At 46.1% G+C, this 20,000-nt stretch overlaps 1 protein-coding gene and 1 pseudogene across 4 annotated transcripts in view; one reads left to right on the top strand and one right to left on the bottom strand.

Annotated features, from left to right (window-relative positions):
• Positions 1 to 5,869: 5,869 nt before the first annotated feature.
• Positions 5,870 to 5,996, bottom strand: LOC119962529 (annotated as a pseudogene).
• Positions 5,997 to 6,663: 667 nt separating this feature from the next.
• The window catches only part of ddhd1b (DDHD domain containing 1b), a 107,062-nt gene continuing 93,725 nt past the window's right edge, over positions 6,664 to 20,000 (top strand). Inside the window, exon 1 of one of the 4 annotated variants that reach the window (XM_038779083.1) lies at positions 6,664 to 7,452. In XM_038779083.1, the coding sequence (XP_038635011.1) occupies positions 6,945 to 7,452 (508 nt within the window). In that variant the 5' untranslated portion in view covers positions 6,664 to 6,944. The remainder of the gene's footprint in view (positions 7,453 to 20,000) is intronic. The other 3 variants (XM_038779068.1, XM_038779059.1, XM_038779076.1) reach the window with 3 other exon arrangements.

Raw genomic sequence — 20,000 nt, 5'->3', positions numbered from 1 at the left:
CACTCGTCACCCACCTGGAAACTCAGCTACAAAGACGCATGGACTGTCTCTTCCATGCCTGAAACTCGTACTCTTGGATTATAAGTGTCAATAAAACCAGGGTTGTGGGACAAGGTATTGCATCTCACCCCAAGACCCAGATAAAGAGTAAATATATAACTGAAAAGTTAACCTCCATAATTATTTTTCTTTGTGAATAAAAGGTGACTCAGCAGCTCAATTATTTATTTTGAAATAAGTACTTTTGATATAATGTTAAATTAATATAATACATTTGTGGGCAGCACGATAGCATGGTGGTTAGCATAAATGCTTCACAGCTCCAGGGTCCCAGGTTCGATTCCCGGCTGGGTCACTGTCTGTGCGGAGTCTGCACGTCCTCCCCGTGTGTGCGTGGGTTTCCTCTGGGTGCTCCGGTTTCCTCCCACAGTCCAAAGATGTGCGGGTTAGGTGGATTGGCCATGCTAAATTGCCCGTAGTGTCCTAAAAAGTAAGGTTAAGGGGGAGGGGGGGGTTGTTGGGTTACGGGTATAGGGTGGATACGTGGGTTTGAGTAGGGTGATCATTGCTCGGCACAACATCGAGGGCCGAAGGGCCTGTTCTGTGCTGTACTGTTCTATGTTCTATGTTCTATTAGAAACTCAAGAGAAGATATGGCGTTTATTTTCAATTCATATGCTGATGAGGTTGGAACTTCCAAATTATACCAATGCATCAATTGTCTCGTGAGTCAGCCCAAAAGCCATTGACCCTCTATAAATCTGTAACATAACAGGGCCTGATAACAACACACAATGACTGCAAAACAAAAACGCAGAACCTCCTTTTGTTGAGAAAGCGAAGAAAGTAAAGAACATGCAAGTCTGTTAAGCTGAGTGATAATGGAGAGGAGAGCTTCATTGCTGCAGCTGCCTCAGATTCAAAACTGACCACTCAATGTAATACTAAAACTGAGCTTGATACAGTGGCAGGTTGGTATCCCTGCGCAGATATATGGAAGAGGGAATAAGAAGAGACACATCCTTGTATAGACTAAAAGGATGAAAAACCTGGGTGTAAAGTATGTGCAAGTATTGGTAATCTATTACTTTTCACTTCCAAGAGATTGAGACTTTCTAATGAATGACATTTATGCCAATTGTTGTACAATGGATCCAGCCGAGTGCATGTTTAAAATCGCTCAGAAAACAAACTATAGAACACAAACTATCAAAAGCTCACATCACTGCGTGACATGTCACCGAAAAAGCAAATAAATACACTCTTGGAAAAATTGATGACAACCTGAATGCATTTCAGAGAAAGTGAACAGTACTACTTGGCTCAAAACAACAGACCTTATGCTGCCAGTTTGGCTTGCTGAAACTGCAAAACTAAGAAATAGAGCGGATATGAGAATTGGATTACTTTCCTGCTAGTGCTGCAGAAATTATTGACCACACAGTTACTGAGATGAGGAAGAAACTTTGCTGGCATATCAAATGAATAAAGGGTAAAATTTAAATTCTTATTGATGAATTTACAAGCTCAAGTAGCAAAATTCAGGTGTAGCTAATAGACTTATGGAGCAATACCCAGATAGTATTTGCCATTGTTTAAACCAGTGTTTTTCAATCTTTTTTCCCCGGGACCCACTTTTACCAACCAGCCGACCTTCAAGACCCACGCCGGCCGACGTTCGCAACATACCATTTTTGCTTACCTTTAATGCTGCAGGTGAGCCTGCTTGATCCTCGCAATCTCACTCCAATCATGTTCGCAGGAGAGGGCAATGAACAGATCAGGTGGAGAGTTCAGTCGGTTCCTTTGTGCTGTCTTCATCTTTGTGAGGACAGAAAATCCAACCTCACATATGTAAGTCATTGTGAAGGGCAATAGCCACAAAATGCTGGATTTGCTTAGCCTCAGAGACTCTATTCCAGAATGCTGACAGCCTCATGGACTTGTGGCATGTTTTTAATGTGCTGTCACAGGTGAGGCGTGGAAATTCAGTCTCTTCATTTGGAGTCAGCTGTAAGTTAATAATTGACTCTGGGGTCTCAAACTCAAAAGGATTTTTCACCCATCACTTCTCTTTCAAAATCTGAAACTTCTCCTCTGGAAAGTAAGAACAAAATCCATGATTTTGTGCCAAAGCACAGATATACAGGGCTGGTAATGTTAGTGTATGTGTCGGGCACATGACTTGCTCTATGCCACCTGCATCGTTCACATTTAAAGGCCGGAATTCTCAACTTAAAACCGGTCGGGGCCGGCATTCTTAAAAGCCAGTCGTGGACGTTGGGCACTTGTCCCGCAGTCAGGAACGCCATGACCATTCGCTTCGTGACCCTCCCAACACCCACCTGCGACACACCCACGAGTCACGACCCGCAGTTTGTAAAATCCTGGTTTAAGCCATAGATTAGAACTTGCAGTGAGTGATTTGGTGAGAGATTTGTGGAGTGGCCTTCATTTTACTGTTGTTTGTTCACTGGTTTGTGTCATTGTACTGTGCTTTGGTTTGTCTTCTTGACATGTTGGTAATTTCATTATATTTTGGCCGTTTCTTGTTTTATGACTTTGTTCTGTACCTTGCTGTAGGAACTGTTATTAAACTAAAATATTGGTTAGCGGAGTGAACCATTTCTATTCATTTATGTAAACATTGTGCAGAACAGATCACCCTGAGATAACTGGCAAAATGCACTGCTCAATTAGACCAAATTTCCAAAATAGGCCATATGTTAAGCACCAAATGAGTGGCAAGTTCATTTTGAACCGTATCAGCCATGTGGTGCAATATGTGCTCATTTTGAATGGCAATGAAAGATGAAATGAGGTCTGCATCTGACAGGAAAATCTATGAGGATTGGTTAAAGAGAATTTTTTTGAAACACAGTTTCTCTTAGACTTTTTAAAATGTATTTTATTACAAACATGCATCAAAACAGGTTACAACACAAACACCCTAGGAAACATACTTCCCAGCAATCAACCAGTCCGCTAAATTTTTTCCCCTTTGTCACCCCCCCTCCAACCCCTGCGATGAACAGCTCCCCAAACACAGCCACTAACATCCCTTACCCCCTCCCAAACCCCTCTGTAGAGCCCCCCAACCTGCACTCCATCCTCTCCAACTGCAGGAAGTCACGCAGGCCGCCCAACCAAGCCGCTACACCTGGTGGCAATGCCGACCGCCACTCCAGCAAAATCCGCTGTTGTGCAATCAGAGAGGCGAAGGCCATGACATCGGCCTTCCTCCTCTCCATGATCTCCAGCTTCTCTGAAAGCCCAAATATCACCACCAAAGGGTCCGGGTTCACCTCCTCCCCTACCACCCCAGCCAAGACAGTGAACACTCCTGCCCAGAATCCCCCCAACCCTCCGCAACCCTAGAACATGTATGCGTAACCCACTAGCCCCCCGCGCACACCCATCTGCTATCCCCCGAAAGAACCCACTCACTCTCGCCCAAGCCACATGCATCCTGTGCACCACCCCAAACTGCATCAGGCCCATCCATGCACAGGAGGAGGTCCCATCCACCCCACACAGTGCCCCACTCCATACTCCCCAACTGATCTCCCCTTCCAACTCCCCCTCCCATCTCTCCTTGATCTTCACCACCTGGCAGACTCCCCCCCCCCCCCCACCCCCCTCCCCCCCCACATGTATATATCCCTAATTCTTCCCTCCCCTTTCATATCGAGAAACAGCAGTCGCTCAAGCAGGGTGTATCCAGGCAACCTAGAGAACCCCCTCCAGACTTTTCGCGTAAAGTCCCGAATCTGCAGATACCTGATTGCACTCCCCCCTCGGCAGCTCTACCCTCTCCCTTAGCTCCTCCAAATTGGCAAACCCTTCCTCCAAACACAGATCAGCCCCACTTCCCTCCACCTCCTGTTTATACTATCCATCCCCCGCCCCCCCCCCCCCAATTCAAACAGCGGCGTCAAGATTTCTCCTCCATCCTAACCCACTCTACCCTTTCTCCTTCCTACCATCGCCGCACCTTATTCAGATTCGCTGCCCAATAATAATGAAGCAGATTTGGCAACGCCAAGCCCCCTCCCCCACCCGCGGCCTCTGCCTCTGCCTCAGTAGCAGGGTCCTCCCGACCCTCGGCACTTTCCCGCCCATACAAAGTCCGAAATGATCGTGGCCAATTCCTGGAAAAAAACCTTTGATATAAAGATCAGGAGAGTCTGAAAAATAAACAAGAACCTCAGCAGAATATTCATTTTCACCACCTGGACCCTCCCCACCAGCTGCAGTGTATCCCACCTCTTAAGATCCTCCCTGGCTTCCTCTATCAGCTATGTTAAGTTCCATTTATGGAGCCCCGTTCCCTCGTTACCAGAATCCCCAAATACCTAAACCTATATCTCGTTATCATAAATGGCATCCCTCCCACTACCAAATTTGCCCGCCTCATTCACCAAGAAAACCTGGCTTTTCCCTACACTCAGTTCACACCTCGAGAACCCTCCAAACCTACCCAGCAGGCCCAGAACCCCTCCCATACTCTCCAGCGGATCCGAAACGCACAGCACAGAGCGACACCTGATGCTCATCGGCAGAGAGCGACATCCGATTGTGTCTTGCTTAGAATTAGCTCCGATGTATCACACATTATATGAATTCGCAGAAATGCAATGCACAATTGTGCATGCAGACAAAATGATCTTTCTTCGCATATGCTTTTTGTTTGGACCTGAAAGAACAACCTGTCACAAAAAAAAACGCCGAAGTTGCCATCGCACAGGGAAAGTTTAGTACGATTTTGTCCGGGAGCAACGGTGAGATTATGAAATGAAATGAAATGAAATGAAAATCGCTTGTTGTCACGAGTAGGCTTCAAATGAAGTTACTGTGAAAAGCCCCTAGTTGCCACATTCCGGCACCTGTTCGGGGAGGCTGTTACGGGAATCGAACCGTGCTGCTGGCCTGCTTTCAAAGCCAGCGATTTAGCCCTGTGCTAAATTATCAGCAGTTTCTTATCAGTCTCGTTAATAATTTAGAAAATCAAATGTTCACAACTATGTAATTGAAAGGCTCTCCTTCAGCCTCTGAAGCCCAATCCAGTTATGGACCTCTGATTGCATGTTCTTTACCAAGGCTACAGGCCAAGTTGAATGCCACCAGGTTATGGAGAATCAGCAATATCTTTTCTCTGGAAGCAGATTAAATTATCACCTACTTCTATAATTCCTGCATTCAGAAAGTATGTGGAGGAAGCTGGACAACACAATAGACTTGAAATGTTAACTGTTTCTCTCTCCACAGATGCTGCCCGACCTGCTGAGTTAATCCAGCATTTTCTGGTTTTATTTCTTTTATTTTGTTTGTACACAAGCAATTCCAAGCAGAACTGAAGAACGGGAGTAAGGATTCGGAATATGAACTTAACTGTAAGACCTTTGCGCTCAAGAATTCTCATAAACCGAGTATCAGCATGTATGTTTGTAAGACTACATGCGTTGGGATCCAACACCACACGTCACCAATAGGCAAAGAACTCAAGGACAGGATCAGCCTCTTCCTTAAGAAATGTGCAACAGACCTGTTGTGGAATTATTGTGGCTTCATTTTGGTAAGTAAAGTTTTTCTGTAATTCATGTTTTTAATAGGTTTGAATTAAATAATTAAACTATTGCACAATTAAATTCTAGCTATGCTAAAGACAATGATTCAAAATACTACACTGTTCAATGTAAAATTCCTTCCGCCTACCAGCACTAATATTTTTCATTTTAAAAGTATAGTTTTACTGACTGTTGAGGACTCAAGTGATTAATACATCAGAAAAGAATCTAATAGTAGATTTAGAAATTTAGAAATGATATGGCCTACACATTTTCTTAGAGTTTCAGCATCTCAAAATTGGGCACTACAAATTTTGCAGTCGAGTATCCCGCATTTGGGGACATCGCAACACCCGAAGTGCAATGGGCTAGCCCCGACCTGAACGAACCAACTTCTTGAACATGGTTTTACCCCTGCCAGGTAAGTAAGTGGGCACTACACCCCTGCATGAAGGTAAGAGATTGTCATGGAAACCCATCTGGTTGGCTGATGTCCTTTAGAGAAGAGAATCTGTTGTCCTTGGCCAGTGTGGCTTAATTGTGACCCAGAGCAATTTGTGATTGCTCTCGGAAATGTTGAAGAAGATGGTTCACCAATTTCTAAAAGGAAATTCGGGGTAGGCAACAATGGCGACCTGGTCAGCGATGCCTGCATTTCCTGAATGAGTAAAATCGATGCGCATCATCTTTTCAGGTGCAGCAATTGTAAACAAATAAGAGTTTACATGCAGATTCGAGTTTTTAGAACCAGGATATAGCAAGATTTTCAGAATTTAAATTAGTCCAGTGTACTTATTGTGCCTGGAAATGCTTTCATCTTCCTGGGTGGTGGAGATTAGATGTAGTCGGGATTGCTTCCACAGGCCGCTCGGCCCACGCAGCTGGTCTATCCGAATCCCCATGGCAACTGGCCCGGTCAGTGAGTCGGCTCAGCCGCGTCCCCTCGGGGGTCCCAGGCCTGACGGGCTGATGCCGGGGAGCCCGCCCGCCGTTTGTGGTCTCCAGGGGCTGACGTGCAGCGCGTTGTGACGCCGGCTTTGGCCCGGGGGGGGGCCGAGCTGGACGGGCCCGCTGGGGTGGAAGGGGCTGGCTGCCGGCGCTATTTGACAGTTAGAGGCCGGCCAGCGAGGCAGCACCTTCCCGTGTGTGAAAGCAGCGGGGGAAGTGGGTGGGGGGAGCGAGAGCCGCAAATCCTCCCTTCCCGGCCGGCTGGCAGGGAGATAACTCAGACCGGGCACCCCACCCCGCCCGGTCCCTCCCCCTCATGAGTGGCAAGAAGGCGGAGTCCGGGTAGGAGCAGCTTCCGTACACCGCCGAGTGGAGAGCTGGGCTGGGCGGGCAGGCAGGCGGCAGAAGGAGGAGAGACCTGGGCGCAGAATGGAGCCCCCGCCGCCACCGCCACCGCCCCTGCCGTCGGCGAACGACGGGAGGCCGTCGTCCACTCGCTCCTCACCCCAGGTCTCGCCGCAAGGGCGCCGGCGATCGGGCCGCTTCGGCCTGGAGATGTACCGCTCGCTGAGCGAGGAGACCTTCGACCTGTTCACGGCCGAGTCGGAAGCCTCGCTGCCTTACGAGGAGGCCGACTTCAGCGGCAGCGACACCTCGGTGAGCCGCAAGCGGAGCCGGGCCAGCAGCATCCGGCACCGGTACGAAGTGGTGGGGGAGCTGGGCTCCGAGGAGGTTCGCTGGTTTTACAAGGAGGACCGCAAGACCTGGAAACCCTTCATCGGCTATGACTCGCTGCGAATCGAGCTCATGTACCGGGAGTACAGCACGGCCGTGGTCAACAACGCGTCGCTGGATACCGTGAAGACGGTCTGTGTCCGCGGAGGCCTCTATGAAGTCAACGTCATGGACAAGGGCTGTTATCCCGTCTATTGGTATCGTGAGTGTCACTTCCATTCCCTTGCCCTAATTTGCCTCCCTTTTCGAAAGGGAGAAAAGTCAGCCGCTGGGGTCCTGTTAAACAAGACTGCTTTGACAAAGAGTCATCGGACTCGAAACGGTAGCTCTTTTCTCTCCCTACAGATGCTGCCAATCTTGCTCAGATTTTCCAGCATTTTCTCTTTCGTTCAGATTCCAACATCTGCAGTAATTTGCTTTTAAACAAGTTTGTTGCACCCCCTCCCTTCCTCCCTTCTGCAGTGGATTTGCTGAGATGTGAGGATTCTGAATAATAATCTTTATTAGTGTCACAAGTAGATTTACATTGACACTGCAATAAAGTTTCTCTGAAAATCCTCTCACCGGCAGCTGTTCAGGTACACTGAGGGAGAATTCAGAATGCCTAAATCACCTAACAATCTTGTGGGAAGAAACCGGAGCACCCGGAGGAAACCCACGTAGACACAGAGAACGTGTAGACTCTGCACAGACAGTGATCCAAGCTGCGAATCAAACCTGGGTCCCTGGCGCTGTGAAGCAACAGTGATAAGCACTGTGCCGCCCATGTTCATCAGTGTAGACATTTTTGGGCTTTTAAACAGCATATATCCCAGTTCAGAATTTTAATAATGGCAGGTTTGTAGAATAGAATAAGATTAGTGTAAAATGCAATATAAAAAGATCCCTTGGCAAAATACCTGCTTGTTTTTGTACTTTTTCAAAAAGCGAGGAGAGACAAGACACTATGGATTGATGAGTTCTGGTCTGGAATAATTTGTGGATCAGGGTTTAAATTTTGCAAGAAAATGGCAAGATATTCTGCACCTCAAGACTATGAGCTGTCTGCCATTGTCTTTCCCTTTGATGCTAGTCAGCAGGCTGCCATCCACTGTGCATATTGCGTTTCCTAATGATTGAACCCTGTACATTTGAGATGGGGTAGGCCAGTGAGGAGGTGACTGGAGAAATCCATCAATTGGGGCAAAAGTAGAAGCATAAACACGCAGTGTTTTTGAGGTGGAAGAATTAATGAGGTTCTGCCAACTGGTCAATTACGGGTTCAGGATGAAACTAAGGTCATGGTTGTGTGCCCAATGCTTTAGTATGAGGGGGCCATGGAAGAGCTGCCAGGTCAGGATCAAACGTTAGTGGTGATGGGTATCAAAAAGGTGCCTTTGGTATGACATCTCTTCATGGACAGTGTAGCAGCATTGAATCGGTTTTGATAGTGGTAGGTAGTGTATATATCAAAATTTACTCATTGTGAGTGATGTTGCAGAAGTGTAATATGATTGATAGGATGCTACCTACGGTGAAGGTCTATAGTGGAGATGATAGTACAAGAACAGAATTTTAAAATGTTGAGATTTAGAGCTACACCACACCATGTAGAGGTATGAGAGCCCATTGTGGTGAATAAGAACCACAGAAGACAGAACGGTAGCATAGTGATTAGCACAATTGCTTCAAAGCTTCAGGGTCCTAGGTTCGATTCCCGGCTGTGTCACTGTCTGTGCGGAGTCTGCACGTTCTCCCCGTGTGTGCGTGGGTTTCCTCCGGGTGTTCCAGCTTCCTCCCACAGTCCAAAGATTTGTGGGTTAGGTGGATTGGCCGTGCTAAATTGCCCTTAGTGTCCAAAAAGGTTAAGTGGGGGTTACTGGATTACGGGGATAGGGTGGATTACGTGGGCTTGAGTAGGGTGCTCTTTGTAAGGGCTGGTGCAGACTCGATGGGCCAAATGGCCTCCTTCTGCACTATAAATTCTATGACCTAAGACAGATGGTGGAAAAAGTACTGAATATAGTAGAGAGCATAAGGGCGAAAAATGAGGCAACGAGCCTCATCTCACACATGCAAAACATTAGTGACTTTTACTAAGGCGACAACTTGCATTTTCTTAGCACATTAACAGAATAGGCTCCTCAAGACACTTCACAAATAGATGGAATGAAAGTATTCTCAGTGTTGGGGGGGTGGGACAGAAATTAAATTACAGAGAATTGTTTGGAGAGATGAATGTTTATTTGGGTGGCAACAAAGAAAAAGAGTAATACTTGCCTTTATATAGCACCTTTCAGGACATCAAAATATCTCCAAGCACTTTAGAGCTAATTGAGTACTTTTGAAGTATAGTCAGTGCAGGAGCAACGAAGATCAACTTGCGTTCAGCAAGATTACATAAATAGCATTCGGATAATGATCAGAATTTTTTTCTGATGTTGATTGAGGGATAAATGTTAACAAGGACACCAGAGAGAACTCGCCCACTACTTGTTGAAAGTGTGTCCTGGAATTCTTTATGTCTGCCCATGAGGGTACAAAAATGACCTTGGTTAATGTCTCATCCAAATGTTAGTGCTACACCGTCGGCCTTTATTTTTGTGCATAAGTCATGAAGTTTGGCTTAACGTGTAACTTTCTGACTCGCTGTTAAAGCATTAAGGAGCATCAAAGCATTAAGAGATTGGAGACACTAATCAGACTCAATGTTCAACTTTGCTGCCTAAATGCTAATCTGGTGGTGAAGATTGCCAGTCTCTTATGCAACCAGCCGTATTTTCATCCCGGTGGAAATGAAAATCGGGCTTTATAACGGGTATGTGAAGTTTTGTGAGTTACTAACCAGGCAGTGAAGTTGAAAATTAACTCTGCTATAAAGAGAATGAGAGAAATGGAATGGTCAAGAATGGATGTCACAAGGTTGATAGTTTTTTTTAAAAATGATGCATTGTAAATTAGAAGATAGGGAGAAATTAATGATGCCATATTTGGGTAATTAGGAGTTAGGTAGGGGGGTTCTTGAGAGAGAAAATGGTCTAGACTTTGCTGTTAAAATAGTGGTGAGGCAAATGGTGCTCACTATTAGTTATGTGCAAATAGTGCAGCAAATTCAGGAGGTGAGTCAATGTGTGTGATGAAACTCAATATCTAAATGTTACTAGCCCTAGAAATATCACTCTGCTGTTGGCTTTACAAAAATTACATCTTGTCAGTGAAATGTTTTCAATGATATACTGGTAATAAACTTGTCGCAGAATTAAGTTTTTAGTGACTTTTTCTGATCATTATCCCGGTTTAAATATTCTTAATTGTGTAGTAAATGTTAATTACTACCAATCAATCTCTGGCATTGAAAATTGCATTCACAGATTTGGAGTTTTATTCCTTCATATTTTCATTGTTGAAGAGTTTAGAAATGTTACTTGTTTCTCTCGTTCAATCTTTCTTTACCTCTCTTTATTTATTTTTTTGTACTTGATTTGACATTCACCCATTTTAAGCTGCACTTATTTCTCAGTTCTTGTGTGGTTAATTTCATAATCTTTCAATCCGAATGGTTTGCGCGATGCACCGTTGCTGGCTCTGACCACTTGGGTCCTTGATGCCTTGTTTGCTCCCCATGCCATTAAAAGCTTACACTTGTGGCCATGCAAAAAAGTTGAAAAACCTAATCAAAGATAAGTCTAACTAATAGCAGATGCTGTTGGATTCCGAATTCAGCAAAGTCTGAACTTGAGTGCTGGATATCTGAGTGCCAATGTGGGATGAACGAGTGCCAGGGAGAGGCTAGAGGAGGTGGAGGGGCAGAGGAGGTTATGTGGATGGCCCTGCTTTTAGAAATAGAGGTGTACAAACGTCTAGCATTTGATATCGGGGTGAAGATTAAATGCAAGGGAGGGAGGTCAGTCGGAGTAGGTCTGGGGAGTAATATGCGGACTTTACCTAGAGGAGGAGTGGTGTTGCTGATTAAGCCTGTGAAAATTGATCTAATGGTATCAGTCAGCTCTGAGATTGTCCATAAGATATGGACTGTGGAACACCTTAGTGTTCTTTTTAGAAGGGGAAAGATAGCGATGGGTGATCATCTGGAATCTACTGGGGAATGGAGATATTAACGATAGTGGCCAAACATTTATGGATGCAGTTAAGCGTCATCATTGTCAGGATTAATAACGTCAGAGAAGAGAGAGTTCAAGAGAGCACTTGAAAGGAACAAAGGGGTCATATTTTACAAGTTTAGAAGATGAGAGTGGAGGATTTAAGGTGGATAAGATGTGTAAGAATTGGGAGAGTGATTTTAAAGATAGCTCTGCGATTGGTGGAGACGTTCAAGATTGCAAGTTCTTCTAATGAAGAATTGAGGATGGTCGCCATGGGTGTGTTAGTGTATTGTGATGGTGAAGCTGAAAGGAGGCAAGCAGACAGGGCAGTGAGAGTTCAAATTAAAATTGAAGATACTAAGGATAAAGTGGTTGAGTTAAGACAGAAAGAGGATTTAAAAAAATAAAGATCATGAAGAAGCTGTAAAGGGGTGGTTAAAAAGTGAGATGTCTGAACACAAAAAGCGTACCATGGACGTGTATGAGGTAGGACAAGATGAGATATAAATTGTATCCTATCTTGAAATTAGTGTTCACGGAATAACATTTGTTGCTTTCATTAATTGGCTTCCTAATAATATAGGAAAAACTGGATGTTTTGTGCTTTACTATAGGTTTAGCATGATTTTTTTCCTGATTGGCAATTGCATCAATAACAGTACATCAGTTGTTACCTCCGCAGCCTTTGACTTGGACATTAGGTTTAATAACATTCTGTGAGCTTTGTGGAAAGGCACTTCATTGTATGGGTTCACAGAACTATTAGTTTAATTGTGTGCTAGAGGAGATTACAATTTCTAAATATATGTGATGCGTATATACGGGGAGAATGTATAAATGACAATGAGATGAAAGAATAAAACATATGTCTCTTCCTGTCATGCGCCAGCTGTTTTTAACTGGGCACTGTTATATTAATTCTCTTGCATAACATTTGTTAAAATTAGTAGACAGGTGGATGCAGTGATGCTCCAGTGATTACATCTGTCAGAAGAAACTTGCAGCATTCAAGTAAATAAGTGAAACATGGGAGCGGCGCAGTGGTTAGCGCTGCTGCCTCACAGCGCTGAGGACCTGGGTTCAGAACCTGGCCCTGGGTCACTGTCCGTGTGGAGTTTGCACATTCTCCCTGTGTTTGTGTGGGTTTCACCCACACAACCCAAAGATGTGCAGGTTAGGTGGATTGGCCACGCTAAATTGCTGCTTAATTGGAAAAAACAATTGGGCACTCTAAAATTAAAAAATAAGTGAAACATGCTTCATAAAAAAATGCTTTTGTACAGTATACATGCTGAGTGCAAAGTGAATGTATTGTCCAGAATGACAGTCAGCTATTTAAAGAGTATGGCATGCTCCAATTCTCCCTGTACAGTAACAATGTTCCTCCAAGGAATTAGATGCATAAAATGTCTATTTGACATATTGGATTAAGGGGTTTTCTAGCAGCATTTCTGTTAAAATTAAACACATTACTGAACAAAACCAGTTAGCTTTGATGATCTGGCACATACATTTTTATTAGACACATTGAAGACATCCACAGTGAGAAATCAGAGGTTTTTTTTCCTTGATTCATTAACTTTGAAATAGAATTGGATCCAATTATACCATAGTAATTCCACTGTTAATGGAACAATGACATCTACCGCCTCTATAGGCACTAGAATGCTGCAACTTTTTTTAAAAAAGGTGGTAATGATACAAATATAAGAAAATTCTGACATAGTTTGTAGATTTTGTACAAATTTAATCTTAAACCGTTGAAAGTTCAAGTGTAAGTGGTTTAGATTTTTCATCCTTTCCTTCGCAATTCTCCAGTCTTTTGCCCTAGTTTGACCATTTCCAGCAAGGTGATATTGCAAGTATAAACAAATTTAAATTTAATCCTTAAAGTGGCCCACATTTAGTCAAAAATATTTATAATGAAGTATTACAGAGAGAGTTCATTTTGTATTTTCTTTTCTCTTGAAAGATTAATCCTTACTGAAGTAGCATTTTTTTTCTGTCAGAAGCAGAAAGGTATCTGTTCATTCCTCTAGTGGAACACAATACTAGCTCTAATGCTTCTCTCACACATTTTTGATTGTGGGTCATTTAGAGAGCAATTGGGGGCAGAATCTACCGGTAGTAGCTAAGTTTTTTTTGGTGGCAAGACCTGGAGTGTGGCATTTCTAGTTGTAGGTGGGACGGGTTGGCCGTGCACGAATGTACGTCACCAGCCAATTAAGTATTCATGCTTGAGAAGTACAGCCAATCCTGCAACAGACTTGAAGTTGACACCTTTGCCATTACCTCGCATGGCTTGAAGGTCCCATGGCATATTTAAAAGACACCCAGGCAGGCATTCATTCATTGTCAAAGAGGATTTGGGCACAACAACTGCTGCCATCCCCTCTCCACTGCTACCTGGATCCTGGAGCTACTGCAATTCCCCCCTGCACCTATTCCCTGGAGCTGCTGCATACCCCATACAAAAATGACAAATATCCAAGCGTAGTCCCACAATTCAGCGATTCCTCCCTACAGGTGGTCCTCTCGGCCGTCTGGGAAAGTCAGGAGGCCTTGGTTTCAAGGATGGGAGCAGATGGATCTTCCTTCTGTCCTGGGCACTTTTTACATGAAGACTGCTTCACCTGCTGCACATCATGCTGAAGGAATCTGAAGGCACATGTTTCAAATGCAGTGATTACTTGATTGGAAAGATGCACTTAATTCTGGTCAGGTTGCCTTTTAATATGATGCATTACAATTAAATGTATTAAAAAGAGATTCCCAATGCTGGCAGCCAAGAAGCTCAGTTTCCATCAACTTAATTTTGAGTTTCATCCTGCAATTGGGAACCTCACCTTTGGTCTCCCGCACAGTTAATTGGGCCTCTCATCTCTTAAGAATGAAATGTGATTTAATTGAAACATGCAAGATTCTGAAGAGGCATAACAGGGTAGAAACTGAGAGATTGTTTCATCTAGTCAGGGAATTTAGAACACTAGTTATGGCTAAATGTCACTGGGAAACATCCTGCGGGTTACCGTTGACCAGAAACTGAACTGGATGAGCCATATAAACACTGGCTACAAGAGCAAGTCAGAGGCTAGCAATCCTGCAATGAGAAACTCACCTCCTGACTCTTCAAAGCCAATTATAAGGCACAATTCAGGAGAGTGATGGTAAACTGTCCACTTGCCTGGGTGAATGCAGCTCTAACAACATTGAAGAAGCTTTACACCATCCAGGACAAAACAGCCTGCATGATTGGCACCCCTTCCACAATCATTCACTCCCTCCACTACAGAAGAACAGTGGCAGCAGTCTGAACCATTTACAAGATGCACTGCAGAAACTTGGGCTCCTTAGGCAGCACCTTCCCAACCCACAACCACTGCCATCTTGAAGGACAAGGGCAGCAGATACATGGAACCACCTGGAAGTTCCTCTCTGAGCCACTCGCCATCCTGACTTGGAAATCTATTGCCATTCCTTCACTGTCATGGAGTCAAAATCTTGAAACACTCTTCAAAACAGCACCCTGGGTATACCTACAGCACAGGGACTGGAGTGGTTGAAGATGGTAGGTCACCACCACCTTCTCGAGAGGAATTTGAGGTAGGCAACAAGTGTTGGCCTAGCCAGCGAAGGCCACATCCCATGAATGAATTTTTTTTAAAAGCCTCCGGATAAGGGTCTGTTTAATTAGGACTCGGGTGAGAAGACATTTCCTCACTTAGAGGATTGTGATCCTTGGAATTGTCTTTCCAATTGGTGCTCCATTGTTGGGTATATTTTTTTTTTAAATAATTTTTATTGAAGAAATTTTTCAAAATACAAACATTTTAACCCCCCCTACACTTACATTTAAATTATAACAAAGCAAAGTCAAACCCCCCTACTTAACAAAAAAAAGAGAAAAGTTCCCCCCCCCCCCCCACTACTCGCCCCCCCCCCCCCCCCCCCCCCCCCCCCCCCCCCGCCGGCGAACCGACAGTCAGCTCGTCTTTGTCCCCCCCTCCCCTCCCGGGTTGCTGCTGTCACGACCTCAGTTTCTATCTCTGATCCAAGAGGTCTAGGAAGGGTTGCCATCGCCTGAAAAACCCCTGCACCGACCCTCTCAGGGCGAATTTGATCCTTTCCAATTGGATGAAGTTTGCCATGTCGTTTAACCAGGTGTTAACACTTGGAGGCCTTGCGTCCCTCCACTGAATCAAGATCCTCCTCCGAGCCACCAAGGACGCAAAGGCTAATATTCCAGCCTCCCTCGCCTCCTGTACCCCCGGCTCCACCCCAACCCCGAAGATCGCAAGTCCCCATCCTGGCTTGACCCTGGACCCCACCACTCTCGACACCGTCCCTGCCACCCCCTTCCAGAACTCCTCCAGTGCCGGACATGCCCAAAACATATGTGCATGATTCGCAGGGCTTCCCGAACATCTAATACACCTGTCTTCCCCCCCGAAAAACCGACTCATCCTTGTCCCCGTCATGTGGGCTCTATGCAGTACCTTAAATTGAATGAGACTTAGTCTCGCACATGACGACGACGAGTTGACCCTCTCCAGGGCGTCTGCCCATGTCCCGTCCTCTATCTGTTCCCCCAGCTCTAACTCCCACTTACCTTTCAGCTCCACTACTGGTACCTCCTCCACCTCCTGCATAATCTTATAGATGTCCGAGATCTTCCCCTCCCCGACCCAGACCCCTGATAGCACCCTATCACTCACCCCCCTGTCGGGGAGCGCGGGGAACCCCTCTACCTGTCGTCTGGCAAATGCCTTCACTTGGAGGTACCTGAACGTGTTCCCCGGGGGGAGCCCAAATTTCTCCTCCAGCTCTCCCAGGCTCGCAAACCTCCCCTCTATAAACAAGTCCCTCAGTTGTCTAATACCCGCCCTCTGCCAGCTCTGGAATCCCCCTCCTGTGTTTCCCGGCGCAAATCTGTGGTTCCCTCTTAGTGGTGCCCCTATCAGACCTCCCACTTCCCCCCTGTGTCGCCTCCACTGCCCCCAGATCTTGAGGGTGGCCGCCACCACCGGGCTCGTGGTATACCTCGTGGGAGGGAGCGGCCATGGTGCCGTTACCAGTGCCCCTAAGCTTATGTTGCCGCAGGACGCCCTCTCCATGCGCTTCCAGGCTGCCCCCTCCCCTTCCATCATCCACTTTCGTACCATCGATGTATTTGCCGCCCAGTAATATCCTGAAAGGTTGGGTAACGCCAGCCCTCCACTATCCCTACTCCGCTCCAAAAAGACCCTTCTAACTCTCGGGGTGCCATGTGCCCACACATACCCCATGATACTACTCGTTACCTTCTTGAAAAAGGCCCTGGGGAGGAAGATGGGCAGACACTGGAACAAAAACAAGAACCTCGGGAGGACCGTCATTTTAACTGACTGCACCCTCCCTGCCAGCGACAGCGGCACCATGTCCCACCTCTTAAACTCCTCCTCCATCTGTTCCACCAGTCTGGAAAAGTTCAACTTGTGGAGGGTCCCCCAGTTCTTTGCCACCTGCACCCCCAAATACCTAAAACTTTTAACTGCTCTTTTGAAGGGGAGCCTCCCAATTCCCTCCCCTTGGTCTCCCGGGTGTATTACAAAGACCTCACTTTTCCCCAGATTTAATTTATACCCCGAAAAGTCCCCGAACTCCGCTAGTATCCCCATTACCTCCGGCATTCCCCCCTCCGGGTCTGCCACATACAACAACAAATCATCCGCATAGAGCGAGACCCGATGTTCCTCCCCTCCCCTTGTCAGTCCTCTCCACCCCCCTGAACCCCTCAGTGCCATCGCCAACGGCTCAATCGCTAGTGCAAAGAGTAAGGGGGATAGGGGACATCCCTGCCTAGTACCTCGATGGAGCCCAAAATATTCTGACCTCCTCCCGTTTGTTACCACACTTGCCATCGGAGCTGAATAGAGCAGTTTTACCCACTTGATAAATCCCTCCCCAAACCCAAACCTTTCCAACGTCTCCCACAAGTATTCCCACTCCACCCTGTCAAATGCCTTCTCCGCGTCCAACGCTACCACTATCTCCGCCTCCCCTTCCACTGCTGGCATCATAATCACATTTAACAATCTCCGGACATTTGTGTTAAGTTGGCGTCCCTTCACGAACCCCGTCTGGTCTTCATGGACTACCCCTGGCACACAGTCCTCTATCCTGGTTGCCAGGGCCTTTGCTAACAGCTTGGCGTCAACATTCAGGAGGGAGATGGGCCTGTAGGACCCGCACTGGACCGGGTCCTTGTCCCGCTTCAAAATCAAGGAGATCAGGGCCTGCGACATTGTTGGGGGCAGAACCTTGTTGGGTATATTTAAGATGGAGGTGATAGATTTTTGATTTATCAGGGAATAAGGAAATGGGGGGTGAGCAGTAAAGTAGAATTGAGGTTGACTATCCGTCATGACCGTTTTGAATGGTGTGGCAGTCTTAAGGATCTGTAAAGTCTATTTTTTATGTTCTTGACTGCAAGACTGTTTTTTCAACTTTTGTTACACGGACTTCAAACTGGCCTCAGTATATGTAAAAAAAAATTGTGGATGTCATTCCATTTTATTTTGGAGTGCATATGTAGAAGGATGGCTGGTGCTTGAAATTCAACTTGGAGTCTGTGTAGGTTTGTGCATGTGTGGGAACGGGAACCAGAATATTTGGTAGCTTTAGGAGGTCAAAACTCATGTCTAAGTAGAAAACAAGATTGTGATGGTGACTGGTGGAAATTATTCTTCCCTTCTAGAAACGTTGTCATTTGTCTGGTGGTACATGCAAAGAAAAGTAGAGCATCAAAAGAGGGGCAATGTTCCATCATTAATGTTATAACATAACTTGGATAAACCCACTGCATTTAGATAGAGCACTTTGAAAAATAAGAGAAGTAGGGAAGAGAATTTTGATCAGATGTTTCTGTAAACATTCAAATATTAATTAAATGTACTTCGGATGTTATTTGCAAGCATGTAATTAACAAATACAAATCGTCACCATTAGTCTTGCATATATTAATAGATTTTAGCTGTTTGTGAATTATTGGCATGTCCAATGCAGCAGCTGATTTTGCCAAGATAAGAATTCAATTTTGATGCCTGGCAAATTGTGGCAGTAATATTAGTACCCAATACTTCTTTTTTCCCCAATTAAGGGACAATTTAGCGTGGCCAATTCACCTACCCTGCACATCTTTAAGTTGTGGGGGTGAGACACACGCAGACGCTGGGAGAATGTGCAAACTCCACATGGATAGTGACCCGGGGCTGCTGACATCTTAATTGTTCTCAAAGAAGTTGATGAATGGCTGCCATCTCCAGGCAAACCCCTCCACAGACCCCCCTCACGGTGAACTTTATCTTCTCCAGCCTAAGAAACTCTGCCAGTTCACTCACCTACGCCCCTGGCTTTGATGACCCTGAGTCCCTCCATTCTAATAAGATCCATCTCTGGGCTACCAGGGAGGAAAAGGCCAAGACATTGGCCTCTCTTGCCCCCTGGACTCCCGGGTCTTCTGACACTCCAAAGATCGCCACTTCTGAACTCGGGACCACCTTCACCTCCAATAACCCCCCCCCCCCCAATATAACATCGGCAAGCCCCTGCCAGAATCGCCCACGGTTCGGACAGGCCCAAAACATGTGTGCATAATTCGCGGGCCCATCCGCACACCGCTCACACCTATCTTCCACCCCTTCAAAAATCCTGTTCATCCTGGTCACCGTCATATGTGTCCTGTGGGCCACCTTAAACTGAATAAGGTTAAGCCTAGCACACGACGAGGATGCATTCACCCTCCTCAAAGCCTCCTCCCATACCCCAGCCTCCACCTCCCTCCCCAGCTCTTTCTCCCACTTACGCTTCACTACCCCTATCGAGGCTCTGTCCCGCTACATCAACTCCTTCTAAATTTCTGGCACTCTACCCTCACCAATCCCTGTTTTTGACACCACCTTGTCCTGCAGCTCTTGGGGTGGCAGGTAAGGAAAGGACTGCTTCCTTACAAAATCCCTCGCCTGCCATTCCCGGCGAGCAACTCCAATTCCTCCACCAACCTCTGCAAGCATGAATAGCTGCCCCCAACGAATCGGTCTCCAAACCGCTAAATATCCACCCATTGCCACCCTCGGAACCCCCCCGTCCAGCTCCCCCAGAGCAAACCTATGATTCCCGCAAATCGGTGCCCAAACCGATGCCACCTCCAGCCTCAGGTGCTGCCTCCACTATTCCCATACCCTCAGGACTTCCACCACTACCAGGCTAGTGAAGTACCTAGCCGGTGAGAATGGTAAAGGCATCGTCAACAGTGCTCCCAAGCTCGAGTCCATACAAGAGGCTGCCTCCATCCATTCCCACACCAACCACTCCCCCACCACCCACCTCCAAACCATGGCTATATTCGCCGCTCCAGCAGCACCTTCACTTTACCCACCCGAACAAACCCCAAAATCAGTGAATTCACCCTCCTAAAAAAAGCCTTGGGATAAAGATCGGGAGATTCTGGAACACAAACAAGAACCTTGGGAGAACCGTCACCTTCACCAACTGCACCCATCCCGCCAGAGACAGCGAGAGCATACCCCACCTCCTAAAATCCTCTTCATCTGTTCCACCAATCGAGCCAAATTCAGCTTGTGTAGCTGCTCCTACCACTGCGCCACCTGAATAGCCAAACACCAAAAGC

Source organism: Scyliorhinus canicula, chromosome 2 (genome assembly GCF_902713615.1).
Source record: "Scyliorhinus canicula chromosome 2, sScyCan1.1, whole genome shotgun sequence".
Classification (NCBI taxonomy): domain Eukaryota; kingdom Metazoa; phylum Chordata; class Chondrichthyes; order Carcharhiniformes; family Scyliorhinidae; genus Scyliorhinus; species Scyliorhinus canicula.
Note: the sequence above shows the minus strand (reverse complement) of the source record. Positions and strands in the feature narration are given on the sequence as shown.